The sequence below is a fragment of the Oncorhynchus gorbuscha genome, linkage group LG07, assembly GCF_021184085.1.
Source record: "Oncorhynchus gorbuscha isolate QuinsamMale2020 ecotype Even-year linkage group LG07, OgorEven_v1.0, whole genome shotgun sequence".
NCBI classification, from domain to species: domain Eukaryota; kingdom Metazoa; phylum Chordata; class Actinopteri; order Salmoniformes; family Salmonidae; genus Oncorhynchus; species Oncorhynchus gorbuscha.
The window spans coordinates 37,735,183-37,749,503 of NC_060179.1; the positions used below are offsets into that span (position 1 = coordinate 37,735,183).

A 14,321-nucleotide genomic window follows, 5' to 3' on the forward strand; every position below is an offset into this window, starting at 1 on the left:
TTTAAAAGCTTTCCTCGTCGTGCCATTTTTGGCCTCTTTAGGGTAGAGAATGGATTCTGCGCTGAGGGTGAGTGAGGACATGGTGCCTGTGGGCTCTGCTACTACTACTGCTGTGGCGCTGTTCTGCTGCCCTGTTGCCATGACAACCGATTTGTTCATCTGCTGCTGTTGCTAGCTAGCCCTAATTTAGTTCAAAAACCAGCAACAAAAAAAACAGAAGATATGTTTAAAGTTAGTCCGTGCTCCTTTTTGGTTTACTCACTCAGTTTGGTCGATTGATGTAGTTGTATTAACCCCCCTTGCTAGGTTTGTACTAGCTCGTTTTTTCTGGCTAGCTTGTTAGTCTGCTGGCTAGGTCTTTGTTGTAGCAGGCTAGAGTCAAAACTTCTTAACTTGAGGCGCAAAGTTACTTTTTTCTATTCTGAATGAATAGAGTTGTTGTTCATCACCTCTTGTCTGGAATTCTTTTTTGATTACAGTGTTTATCTTATTCTAAAAACAAAGAAATATGAAATATATCAGGAGCTCATGTTGAGCATGACTAGAGCATCTCTCTCTTGATAAGTATCTTGATAAGCTCTCGTGTTTCTCTCTCTGTCTCTCTCTGTATTTCTCTCTCTCTCTCTTTCTCTTGCTGTTTTTCTCTCTCTTTCTCTGTTTCTCACGCTTTCTCGCTGTGTTTCCCTCTCTCTCTCTCTCTTGCATGTTTCTCTCTCGCTGTGTTTCTCTCTCTCTGTCTCGCTGTCTTTCTCTCATTCTCTTTCTCCATGTTTCTCTCCCTCTCTCACTGTTTCTCTCTCTCGCTGTGTTTCTCTCTCTCATTGTGTTTCTCTCTCTGTCTCTGTGTTTCTCTCTCTTTCTCTTGCTGTTTTTCTCTCTCTGTCTCTGTTTCTCACTCTTTCTCGCTGTGTTTCTCTCTCTCTCTCTCTCTCTCTCGCTGTTTCTCTCTCTCGCCATGTTTCTCTCTCTCCCGCTGTTTCTCTCTCTCTCTCTGTGTTTCTCTCTTTCACTTGTTTCTCCCTCCTTCTTTGTTTCTCTCTCTCTCACTGTGTTTCTCTTTCTCTATCAATTTGTTTATCTCTCTATAGGCGTGTTTCTCTCTCTCTTGCTGTCGGTCTCTCTCTCTCTCTCTCGCTGTGTTTCTCTCTCTCACTGTGTTTCTCTCTCTCGCTGTGTTTCTCTATCTCTGGCTGTGTTTCTCTCTCTCGCTGTGTTTCTTTATCTTTCTTGTTGTGTTTCTCTCTCTCTCGCTGTGTTTCTTTATCTTTCTCGCTATGTTTCTCTCTTGCTCTCTCTTGCTGTGTTTCTCTCTCTCTGTGTGTTTATCTCTCTCTCTAGCACTGTGTTTCTCTATCTCTCGTGCTCCCTCGCTCAGTTTCTCTCTCTCTCGCTGTGTTTCTCTTGCTGTGTTTCTCTGTCTCTCTCTCTCTCTCTCTGTTTCTCTCTCTCTTTGTTTCTCTCTCTCTGTGATTCTCATACTCTCGCTGGGTTTCTTTCTCCCTGTCTCGCTGTGTTTCTCTCTCTTGCTGTTTCCCTCTCTCGCTCTCTCACTGTTTCTCTCTCACTGATTCTCTCCCTCTCTCCCTGTTTCTCTCTCACTGGTTCTCTCTCTTGCAGGGTTTCTCTCTCTTTCTCGCTGTGTTTCTCTATCCCTATTTCTCTCACTTTGTTTCTCTCTCTTTCTCTGTGTTTCTCTCTCTCACTCTGTTTCTCTCTCTCACTATGTTTCTCTCTCTCTCTCTCGCTGGGTTTCTTTCTCTCTGTCTCGCTGTGTTTCTCGTGTTTATCTTTCTCGCTATGTTTCTGTCTCTATATTTCTCTCACTTTGTTTCTCTCTCTTTCTCTGTGTTTCTCTCTCTCACTATGTTTCTCTCTCTCTCTCTCTCTCGCTGGGTTTCTTACTCTCTCGCTCATTGTGTTTCTCTCTCTGTCTCTCTCTCTTTCTCTTGCTGTTCCACTCTCTTCCTTGCTTTGTTTCTCTCTCGCTCGCTGGTTCTCTCTCTATCGCTGTATTTCTCTCTCACATTGTTTCTCTCTCTCTCGCTGTCTATCTCTCGCTGTCTTTTTCTCTCTCTCGCATTGTTACTCTCTCTCTCGCTGTGTTTCTCTCTCTCTCTCTCGCTGTGTTTCTCTCTCTCACTGTCTTTCTCTCTCTCTCTCATCGTGTTTCTCTCTGTCTCGCTGTGTTTCACTCATTCTCTCTCTCGCTTTGTTTCCCTCTCTCTCTCATTGTGTTTCAATTCAATTCAATTCAATTTGCTTTATTGGCATGAAGTAACAATGACCATATTTTTGCTAAAGCTTATTTTAGATATTACACTATGAAAAAAATGAGAATCAAAATTTGTCAACGGGACAACAGTAACAACAATAACCAAGGGTAAAAAAACATACATTGAACAATAACAATAACCATTCAGTAGAGTACATGTGCTGGTTGATTGGCTGTGTTTCTCTCTCTTGCTGTGTTTCTCTCTCTCTCTCTCTGTGTGTTTATCTCTCTCTATCACTGTGCTTCTCTCTCTCTCGTGCTCCCTCGCTCAGTTCCTCTCTCTCGCTGTGTTTCTCTCTCTCTCTCTCTCGCTGTGTTTCTCTCTCTCTCTCACTGTCTTTCTCTCTCCCTCTCTCATCGTGTTTCTCTCTGTCTCGCTGTGTTTCTCTCATTCTCTCTCGCTTTGTTTCCCTCTCTCTCTCATTGTGTTTCAATGCAATTAAATTCAATTTTCTTTATTGGCATGAAGTAACAATGACCATATTTTTGCTAAAGCTTATTTTAGATATTACAATATGAAAAAAATAAAATCCAAATTGTCAATGGGACAACAGTAACAACAATAACCAAGGGTAAAAATAACCATACATTGAACAATAACAATAACCATTCAGTAGAGTACATGTGCTGGTTGATTGGCTGTGTTTCTCTCTCTTGCTGTGTTTCTCTCTCTGTGTGTTTATCTCTCTCTCTCTATCACTGTGCTTCTCTCTCTCTCTCGTGCTCCTTCGCTCAGTTCCTCTCTCTCGCTGTGTTTCTCTTACTGTGTTTCTCTATCTCTCTGTGTTTCTCTCTCTCTCTTTGTATCTCTCTCTCTCCTGTGATTCTCTCTCTCTCTTGCTCTCTCGCTGGGTTTCTCTCTCTTGCTTTGTTTCTCTCCCTCTATGAGTTCCTATCTCCCACTGTGTTTCTCTTCCTCTCTGTGTTTCTCTCTCATTGTTTCTCTGTCTCTCTTTCTCTTGCTCTGTTTCCCCCACTCTCTCACTGTGTTTCTCTATCTCGGGGTGTTTCTCTCACTGGCTGTTTCCCTCTCTCGCTCTCTCACTGTTTCTTTCTCTCTCTCTCGCTGTGTTTCTCTCTCTCTCGCTGTGTTTCTCTATCTCTTGGAGTGTTTCTCTCTCGCTGTGTTTATCTTGCTCTGTCTCTCCCATTGTTTCTCTCTCTCGCTGTTTCCCTCTCTCTGTCTCTGTCTCTGTCTCTCTCTCTCTCTCTCTCATTGTGTTTCTCTCTCACTGTTTCTCTCTCTCGCTATGTTTCTCTATCTCTGGCTGTGTTTTTCTCTCTCGCTGTGTTTCTCTCTCTCTCTCGCTGTGTTTCTTGTGTTTCTCTTTCTCGCTATATTTCTCTCTCTCTATTTCTCTCACTTTGTTTCTCTCTCTTTCTCGCTGTGTTTCTCTCTCTCGCTGTGTTTCTTTATCTTTCTTGCTGTGTTTCATTATCTTTCTTGCTGTGTTTCTCTCTCTCTCACTGTCTTTCTTCATTTTTCTTGCTGTGTCTTTCTCTCTCTCCCTGTGTTTCTCTCTCTCTCTCTCGCTATGTTTCTTTATATTTCTAGCTGTGCTTCTCTATCTCGCTGTGTTTCTCTCTCTCTCTCTCTGTGTTTCATTATCTTTCTTGATCTGTTTCTCTCTCTTTCTCGCTGTGTTTCTCTCTCTCGCTGTGTTTCTTTACCTTTCTTGCTGTGTTTCTCTCTCTCGCTGTGTTTCATTATCTTTCTTGCTGTGTTTCTCTCTGTCTCGCGTTGTTTTTTAATCTTTCTTGCTGTGTTTCTCTCTCTCTCGCTGTGCTTCTCTCTATCGCTGTGTTTCTTTATCTTTCTTGCTGTGTTTCTCTTTCTCGCTGTGTTTCTCTCTTGCTCTCTCTCGCTGTGTTTCTCTCTTTGTGTTTATCTCTCTCTATCACTGTGTTTCTCTCTCTCGTGCTCTCTCGCTCATTTTCTCTCTTGCTGTGTTTGTCTTGCTGTGTTTCTCTCTCTCTCACTTTGTTTCTCTCTCTCTCTGTCATTCTCTCTCTCTCTATTGCTCTCCCGCTGGGTTTCTCTCTCTCGCTTTGTTTCTCTCCCTCTCTGTCTTTCTCTCTCATTGTTTCTCTGTCTCTCTTTCTCTTGCTTTGTTTCTCCCACTCTCTCACTGTGTTTCTCTCTCTCTGTCTCGGTGTGTTTCTCTCTCTCGCTGTTTCCCTCTCTCGCTCTCTCACTGTTTCTCTCTCTCTCGCTGTGTTTCTTTATCTCTTGGAGTGTTTCTCTCTTGCTGTGTTTCTCTCACTCTCTCGCTGTGTTTATCTTGCTCCGTCTCTCCCTGTCTCTCTCTCTCTCTCTCTCTCTCTCTCTCTCTCTCTCTCTCTCTCTCTCTCTCTCTCTCTCTCTCTTTCACTGTGTTTTTCTCTCGCTGTTTCTCTCTCTCGCTATGTTTCTTGTGTTTCTCTTTCTCGCTATGTTTCTCTCTCTCTATTTCTCTCACTTTGTTTCTCTCTTTCTGTATGTGTTTCTCTCTAGCTGTGATTCTCTCTCCTTGTGTTTCTCTCTCTGTCTCTCTCTCTATTTCTCTTGCTGTGTTTCTCTCTATTCCTTGCTTTTTCTCTCTCTCTCACTGTGTTTCTCTCTCTCTCTCGCTGTTTCTCTCTCTTTATCGCTGTGTTTCTCTCTCACATTATTTCTCTCTCGCTCGCTGTTTCTTTCCCTCTATCACTGTCTTTCTCTCTCGCTTTGTTCCTGTCCCTCTCGCTGTGTTTCTTTCTCTCACTGTGTTTCTCTCTCTGTCTCTTGTGTCTTTCTCTCTCTCTCACCGTGTTTCTCTTTGTCTCGCTGTGTTTCTCTCATTCTCTCTCTCACTTTGTTTCCCTCTCTCTCTCATCCTGTTTCAATTCAATTCAATTTGCTTTATTGGCATGAAGTAACAATGACCATATTTTTGCTAAAGCTTATTTTAGATATTTACAACATGAAAAAAAAGAGAATCAAAATATTCAACGGGACAACAGTAACAACAATAACCAAGGGTCAAAATAACCATACATTGAACAATAATGATAACCATTCAGTAGAGTACATGTGCTGGTTGATTGGCTGTGTTTCTCTCTCTCCCGCTGAGTTTCTCTCTTGCTCGCTCTCGCTGTGTTTCTCTTTCTCACTGTGTTTCTCTCTTGCACTCTCTCGCTGTGTTTCTCTCTGTGTGTTTATCTCTCTCTATCACTGTGTTTCTCTCTCTCTCACTGTGTTCCTCTTCCTTTCTTGCTTTGCTTCACTCTCATGCTCTCTCAATTAAATTAAATTTGCTTTATTCTCTCTCTCATGAGTTTTCTCTGTATTTGTCTGTGTATAACCTTCCCGCTGTGTTTCTCTCTCTCTTGTATGTTTCTCTGTGTATAACTCTCCCGCTCTGTATCTCTCTATTTTTCTCTGTTTCTCAATCAATTTGATCTGTTGCTCTGTTTCTGTCTTTTTCTCTGTTTCTCTCTCTTTTTCTCTGTTTCTCTCGCTGTTTCTCTCTCTCTCTCTCTGTTTCTCTCTCTCACAGTTTTTCTCTCTCTCTCTCTCTCTCTCTCTCTCTCTCTCTCTCTCTCTCTCTCTCTCTCTCTCTCTCTCTCTCTCTCTCTCTCTCTCGCTGTGTTTCTTTCTCTCGCTGTAATTCTCTCACTCTCTCTCTCGCTCACTGTGTTTCTCTGTGTTTCTCTCTCTATCGCTGTGTTTCATTCTCTTTCTCGCTGTGTTTCTATCGCTCTTGCTGTTTCTCTCTCCTGCTTTGTTTCTCACTCTCTTTCCTGCTGTGTTTCTCTCTCTCTCTCACGTTTCTCTCTCTTGCCGTGTTTCTCTCTCTCGCTGTGTTTCTCTCTCTCTCTTTGTTTCTCTCTCTCACATGCTCTCTCACTGGATTTCTCTCACTCTCTCGCTGTGTTTCTCTCTCACTGTGTTTCTCTCTCTCTCTCCACAGCTGACTGGAATCTTGTTGTTAAACAGTTGTCAAATCTGAGGGTGTTTTTATCCAATAAATATGGAACTCTGATATTCATTGGTTGTATTGTTCAATTCTATTTGTTCTGTTCTAGAACGTTTAGGTATAAAATAGAATTTTATAAAGTAGAAACGTCCCCAAAATGAAAGATGGAACACAAATTTCAAACCTCTACCCATTCCTTAATCTAAACCCTTGCCAAATGAGAAATGGGGATCCCCACATTTGCTGTCACCCAAAATAAAATACAGATCAATGCTACTAAACAGGACCTGGCAAGGAGAAAGTAATTTTGTGAACGATGCAGTGGATTTGCATTTTTTTTAATGAGAATGGCCTTATTTCTATTACAGCATATTGGATGACTGTCATTTATATTCCATTCAACCACTTTTATATCAGCCAATTTGTATTCCTTCGCATATCTAAGTGTTCTTTTCCTCTCACCTTTTCCCTTCGCTTGTAGACTTCAATGCACAACACATCAGCTGTATGTGACCAGCCCCCCAAAACATTCCAAGCCAAACCATATCATAACCGCTACACACAGCCTACAACATTGTTACCATATTAGCTAAAGTAACATCATAGTGAACATAGCTAATAGAACTAACGAGTTAGTAAACCCACTTCATTCATTCAGTAACATTACAGTGGAGTGTCAGGAAGTAGTTTACCAAAAGCTTACCTCGACTTGGAAGAGTTCCAGTGTTGTGTTAGATAGCCATAGCCAGCTAGCTAACATAGCATCCCTCTGTTTGAGCAGGGTGTTTGAATAGTTAAACTAGTAAGCTGCATTTGCTAGCTAAGTAAGTAAAACTGGATAAACAGTCTCTCTCTTGCTTCTCAGTCATTTGAAAGACATGTATTTGTTCAAACTGTTCAACTATTGTCTTTCTCTCTCTTTGAGTCAACTACTCACCACATTTTATGCACTGCAGTGCCAGCTAACTGTAGCTTGTGCTTTCATTACTAGATTTGTTCTCTAATCCTTTGAATGGGTGGACAACATGTCAATTCATGCTGCAAAAGCTCTGATAGGTTGGAGGACGTCCTCGAGAAGTTGTCATAATTACTGTGTAAGACTATGGAAGGGGGTGAGAACCATGAGCCTCCCAGATTTTGTATTAAAGGCAATGTACCCAGAGGAGGCGGAAACTCGCTGTCCTCCGGCTACACCATGGTGCTACGACAGAGTGCTGTTGAGGCTACTGTAGACCTTCATTGCAAAACAGTGTGCTTTAAAAAATATTTGGTGACGTGAATATGTTTAGTGTAGTTTTATCTAAAAATGATCACTTTAAATGTTTTACCATTTGTATTTTTATGAAGTTCACCTCCTCCTCTGAGTAACCTCCTCTAATGAAAACGTGATGTAGTTTTACACGGGTATTAAAATGTACATTTCTACCGGTCGGTTGCACTAGGATTACCCCTTCTGTCTTCGAAGACAATCATCAGTCTGAAAACTTCAGGAAACTTCGCCTCAGCACTTACTGCTCTCACAAAACTTTGATAATACTCTTGCTCCAGTTTTGGACAACAAAGGGCTATAGAATAGTTTTAAGGTGTGGCAAATATAGATCCCGTTGCTGCACCACATTTGATATAATGTCGTAATCTACAAAAAAATGGTGGTCATCTGAAACATTCAATTCGTTGTCATGCAATTGTAAAATGCCTGTTGTGACAATTCCGCCAGGCAGATTCAGAATACACTGTGCTCAGTCTATAAACTACCCCATGAACCACAATTGTTTCCCAAACAATTATTGCCATCCATTAAAGAAGAGTTTGGAGAAACTTTGAGAAACAAAATATCTGGTAGTAATGATGAATTGACATAGGGAGGACAGGTCTCTTTTAGCTGTGTGGGGTTGATTTTCCGATTTTCACTTCAAATGATTTGTTGTAATCCCATTTCAGACGGCCAACTTGAGCTCTCAAAACTGCATTAAATGTATTGTGGTCCCTGCAATAAGTCAACAGCAGATAGTGTCGATGGATTGAAACCAATGGGAGGTAATAAAAGTAAGCAGGACAAGCTAGGGGTAACAATAATATGAGATATGTGACCAGGGTTGTAAGAGGAGAAAACCATTCACCATCTGGGCTGAACTATTAGAGAAAAAACATAGATCACACAAGCAATTATAGTCCTTCTGTTGAGCAAGTTACTGTACTGTGGTAGGCTATCATTAATGGAACTTCTGAATGCAAATACCCATTTGATATTATCATAATTAGTTCGTTTTGGAACTAAATACCTCACACTTCCTGTGAATCTATATGTTGATAAGCTCTACATTTTCTTTACATTTTATTCCTTAAAAGGGAAGATGTTTTGTCTTAGATTTGCATTAAAATACTAATTATTTGCAATGTTTACTACTCGGTACTATGTACTACTAGGAAGTGAGAAAAAAGATTTCATGTGACTCAATTGAAAATAAAAATGATTTCATGTTTTGATTACATTGCACAAAAAGCAACATTTCTCTGAGGTTTTGGTCAATAAACAAATCCCAAAGGTAACCATTCTCTGTGTTTAGAAATAATGCTATATAATGTGTTTCAAACATATAACATTTCTTATTACCATCGATAAAAAATGGCACACGATGAGGGGACACATATACACTCATGAAAACAAAAGTATCCAAAACAACGTTTAAGCCTAATTTTGATTGTTTTTCTTCTTTTCAGGTACTTCGGTATATCAAGTTACTGCAACGGACGCTGATGACCCCACATATGGAAATAGTGCCCGAGTGGTCTACAGTATTCTCCAAGGACAACCATATTTCTCTGTTGATCCCAAAACTGGTAGGACACATAACTGTACGCATTGCCTTACTGATGGGACAATGTGCATGTCCTTGCAGTACTGTTGTCAAAGGAGCCATTTGTATTGTTGCCTTCTGTTCTCAGCCTTGAATAGAGAACATTTGTAATGAGGTGGTTTAAAACTGTTTCACAAATTTCAAAAATGCATATTCTGTATTAGCGGTCCTTACATGTTTGTATTAAATATTTAATGGGGTTGGCAAAGTGCAAGTGCACACAATGAAAAACTGAAATATCACATTTACATAAGTATTCAGACCCTTTACTCAGTACTTTGTCGAAGGATTTTTGGCAGCGATTACAGCCTCAAGTCTTCTTGGGTATGACAGTACAAGCTTGGCACACCTGTATTTGGAGAGTTTGTCTCTGCAGATCCTCTCTGTCAGGTTGGATGGGGAGCGTTGCTGCAAATATTTTTTCATGTTTGTTCAGGTTCAAGTCCAGGCTCTGTCTTGGCTGTGTGCTTAGGCTTGTTGTCCTGATGGAAGGTGAACCTTCACCCCAGTCTGAAGTCCAAAGGGCTCTAGAGCAGGTTTTAATCTCTCTGTACTTTGTTCCGTTCATCTTTGCCTTGATCCTGACTAGTCTCCCAGTCCCTGCCGCTGAAAGACATCCCCACAGCATGATGCTGCACCGCCATGCATCACCGTACGTATAGTGCCATGTTTCCTCCAGATGAGACACTTGGCATTCAGTACAAAGAGTTCAATCTTGGTTTCATCAGACAAGAGAATCTTGTTTCTCAAGGTCTGAGAGTCTTAGGTGCCTCTTGGCAAACTCTAAGCGGGCTGTCATGTGCCTTTTACTGAGGAGTGGCTTCCGTCTGGCCACTCTATCATAAAGGCCTGATTGGTGAAGTGCTGCCGAGATGGTTGTCCTTCTGGAAGGTTCTCCCATCTCCACAGAGGAAGTCTAGAGCTCTGTCAGAGTGACCATCTGGTTCTTGGTCTCCTCCCTGACCAAGGCCTTTCTCCCCCGATTGCTCAGTTTGGCTTGGCGGCCGTCTCTAGGAAGCCTTGTTGGTTACCCACTACTTCCATTTAACAATGATGGAGGCCACTGTGTTCTTGGGGACCTTCGATGCTGCAGAAATGTTTTTGTACCCTTCCCCAGATCTGTGCCTCGACATAATCCTGTCTCGGAGCTCTACGGACAATTCCTTTGACCGCATGGCTTGGTTCTTGCTCTGACATGCATTGTCAACTGTGGGACCTAATATAGACAGGTGTGTGCTTTTCCAAATCATGTCCAATCAATTGAATTTACCATAGATGGACTCAATGGAATCAATTTGTAGAAACATCAAGTAAATAAAGTTTTTCATTTTTTTTTACTTTTTAATTATGAGGCATTGTCTGTAGATATTCTGATTTGTTAAATTATCAGCAAAGGCTGTAATCTAACAAAATGTGGAGGAAGTCAAGGGGTCGGAATACTTTCCGAAGGCCTTGTATATGTCTGGTAACATAAAGATTTCACATAGAAGACCTTGAGATGGTGTGCTGCGATTTCAACTGGCCTTGTCCCTTCTGAGTCAAACATATGTGCAATTTTTATGATGGCATACAGTAAATCAATGAAATCAATGAAAGATGACATGAAGACTAGTACATCTTCTGGGAAAGAGCCTATATGTCCCGACCAAACTAAGATCTCACCATTGCATAAATTCCCTTGTCACTGGGGGAATGGAAGCGTGTTGTGTTCAACAGGGAGGTGCAATTGAATGCAAGCTTCACCACAACAAATTAAATTGTTAAAACATTTCTAGCTTGTCTCTCAATGGGTAACAGGGTTGACGTGCTATGCTCAACCTGCTCAGTTTTCCACCAAAAGAACACAAGAGTTCAGTTAACATAACAGGGTTGACCTTAAAATGTAACATGGACTCAGAGGTAGATGTAAAATTGTAAACGTAAACCCGTGAAACACTCCCATTAGCCCCCTGGAGTCGCTTGATGCGTCAATCCCCAAATAAATCTCTACCAAAATAAGTATGTTTTTTTTTGCACTGGATGCATCTCAATCCACTGCATCCACCAGCGTCACCCCAGTGTCACACTTCCTCATCTGCAGTGAAAGGTGGCAGAGCTAGAGAGGTGTTTGTCAGATCATGAGACATCCCAAAAATCTGTCTTCTCCATTTTGCTCTACGACCACCACAAGTGTCAGGGGACTCAACTAAAGTCGGTCTGTTAATGTGTCAACTTCTGGTTGTAGTGTCCGAACCGTCTAGTCTACAAATGAATGTGGAAAGGGTAGATTCTCACGAACACAATGGTTTTCTCCATTTTGATCTACACCCCCCCCCCACACACAGTTTAAAAAAGCAAATAGTAGTTTTGTGCCTGCCAAAAAAAGGGTTAAATATGTGTACAGTACAATTCAAAAGTTTGGACACATTTACTCATTCGGGGGTTTAGTAACCAAAATCCTGTATTAACCAAAAAACAAATCAAAATATATTTAGATTTTAGATTCTTCAAAGTAGCAACCCTTTGCCTTAACACATACTTTTCATTTCCGTGAGATGTTGAGTTTATTAAATTGTTGTTACATAGGCCTACAGCAAGAGCGATATGTAATAAATTACAATTTGTCATAAGCACATGCAACCTCATTATAACATCTTAGTATCGTCTCATAATGATCCCAAGTCTTGCATATATATTGGATCATTCTGTCTCGTACTTGGCTGCTTGCTTGCTGTGTTAAGTTTTTAGAGCGTATCATTTAGTCCCATGAAACGAAGATGTGAAAGGTAAGATAAATTAACTATACAGTACATTCATTTAGCCCAAAAGCAGTTAGTGTTGCTGTTTCAAAAAAGTCAATAGAAACGACTCTCTCTCTCCCTCTCTCTCTCTCTCTCTCTCTCTCTCTCTCGGTGCTGCGGCAACACTTTGATGGACTCTGTCAGTATATCCCGCTGGAGGATTTGGGTCAGATGTAAGACACTCTCCCTAAGAGCTTTGTGTGTAAGCTTCCAGGGCACAACACCATCTAGTATATCTCAGTATACTGTGCCGTACATGCCATGGACTTTTCTGTGATATCATATAAGGGTTATATCATGGCTTGTAACTGCAGTCAAATAGTATTATAAAACAGGGATACTTGCATAACCTCGGTTCAATGTGAATATGAGTGAGATGTCTCACTTTGCTCTAGCCGGATCACTAACTTCAAGGAAGGGAAGGCATATTATGACTATCTAGCAACCCAAAGTTTGCGTGTTCGAATTTCATCACAGACAACTTTCATTTTTTGCTAATTAACAACTTTGCAAATACTTTGCATGTTAGCTAATTCTTCCCCTAACCTTAACCCTTTAACATAACTCTTAACTCTAACCCTAACCTTAACCCCTAGCCTAGCTAACGTTATCAGATGTTTAGCAAATGTGTAACATATTGTATGAATTTAAATTCGTAACGTATCATATGAAATGAACACTAACCATACAAAACATAACATATCATACTATTCTTTAGAGTCTAAGACATTGGTGGAGGTGGTGGGGGGAGTGCTAAGCTGACATATGGACTTGTTTTAATATGGTCATTCTATGGATCATTTAGCTATTTGAATTTTAGGACCCCTTTAGGTATCTTCAAAAAATATACAAAAAATATTTGATAAAATATTAGTAAAAAATAAAAAATAGTCAAAAGGTGTATTGTGCAAAGCTGTCATTAACTTCCTGTTGCAATCAGAATAGTATGTGTGCTTTTTTATACTGCTGGCAGTTACACCTTAGCATCAGGTAGCAATTAACAGAAAATGCATGTTTCTATGTTGTCAATTCATTTTTGACAAAGGTACATCCATATTTTAACCTTCCTCATTCAAGTAGACCTGAAGTGCGTGTTTCCATGGTGGTGCATCTGTCTGCAACATGCAGTGCCTTCATACAGTATTCAGAACTTTTTACTTTTTCCACATTTTGTTGTGTTACAGCCTGAATTTAAAATGTATTAAATGTATATTTTTGGGCACTAGCCTAAACACGACACCCGATAATGTCAATACCCCATAATGTCAAAGTAAAAATGTTGATTCAATATAAAAACTAAATAAGTTGTTGTAAAAATGTGCTAAACAAGTCACATAATAAGTTGCACTGTGTACAATCATATTTTTAACATGATTCCTTAATAATGACTACCTTATGTCTGTACCCTAAACAATTACCTGCAAGGACCTCAGTCGAGCAGTGAATTTCAAACACAGATTGAACCTCAAAGACCAGGGAGGTTTTCCAATGCGTCACAAAGGGCACCTATTGGTAGATGGGTAAAATGCATTTCCCTTTGAGCATGGTGAAGTTATTAATCACACTTTGGATGGTGTATCAATACACCCAATAAGATACAGGCTTCCTTCCTAACTCAGTTGCCGGAAAACTCCTTCAAGACTGTTGAAATAGCATTCCTCATGAAGCTGGTTTGAGCGAGTGTGCAAAGTTGTCATCAAGGCAAAGGGTGGCTACTTGAGGTAATATATGCATGTTATTAAAATGACAATGCATAGATGACAACACCAGAGAGAAGCAGCAGTGTAAAAGAGGGGGGGGGAATGGCAATGCAAATAGTCTGGGTGGCCATTTGATTGAGGTTCAGGAGTCTTATGGCTTGGGGGTAGAAGCTGTTGGACTAGACTTGGAGCTCGGGTACCACTTGCCGTGTGGTAGCAGAGAGAACAGTCTATGACTAGGGTGGCTGGAGTCTTTGACAATTATTAGGGCCTTCCTCTGACACCACCTGGTATAGTGCCTCATTACCTGTATCCGCGGTCAAACGACCACCCCTCATCACTGTCAAACGCTCCCTAATACACTTCTGCGAGCAGGCCTTTCTAATCGACCTGGCCCGGGTATCCTGGAAGGATATTGACCTCATCCCGTCAGTTGAGGATGCCTGGTCATTCTTTAAAAGTAACATCCTCACCATCTTAGACAAGCATGCTCCGTTCAAAATTGCAGAACTAAGAACAGATATAGCTCTTAGTTCACTCCAGACCTGACTGCCCTCGACCAGCACAAAAACATCCTGTGGCGGACTGCAATAGCATCGAATTGTCCCCGCAATATGCAACTGTTCAGGGAAGTCAGGAACCAATACATGCAGTCAGTCAGGAAAGCAAAGGCCAGCTTTTTCAAGCAGAAATTTGCATCCTGTAGCTCTAACTCCAAAAAGTTCTGGGACACTGTGAAGTCCATGGAGAACAAGAGCACCTCCTCCCAGCTGCCC

At 41.0% G+C, this 14,321-nt stretch overlaps 1 protein-coding gene across 3 annotated transcripts in view; it reads left to right on the forward strand.

Annotated features, from left to right (window-relative positions):
* The window catches only part of LOC124039839 (cadherin-18-like), a 369,098-nt gene that overhangs the window by 270,113 nt on the left and 84,664 nt on the right, over window positions 1-14,321 (forward strand). For all 3 annotated transcript variants that reach the window (XM_046356288.1, XM_046356287.1, XM_046356289.1), the window contains one exon: window positions 8,929-9,048. In XM_046356288.1, the coding sequence (XP_046212244.1) occupies window positions 8,929-9,048 (120 nt within the window). The remainder of the gene's footprint in view (window positions 1-8,928; window positions 9,049-14,321) is intronic.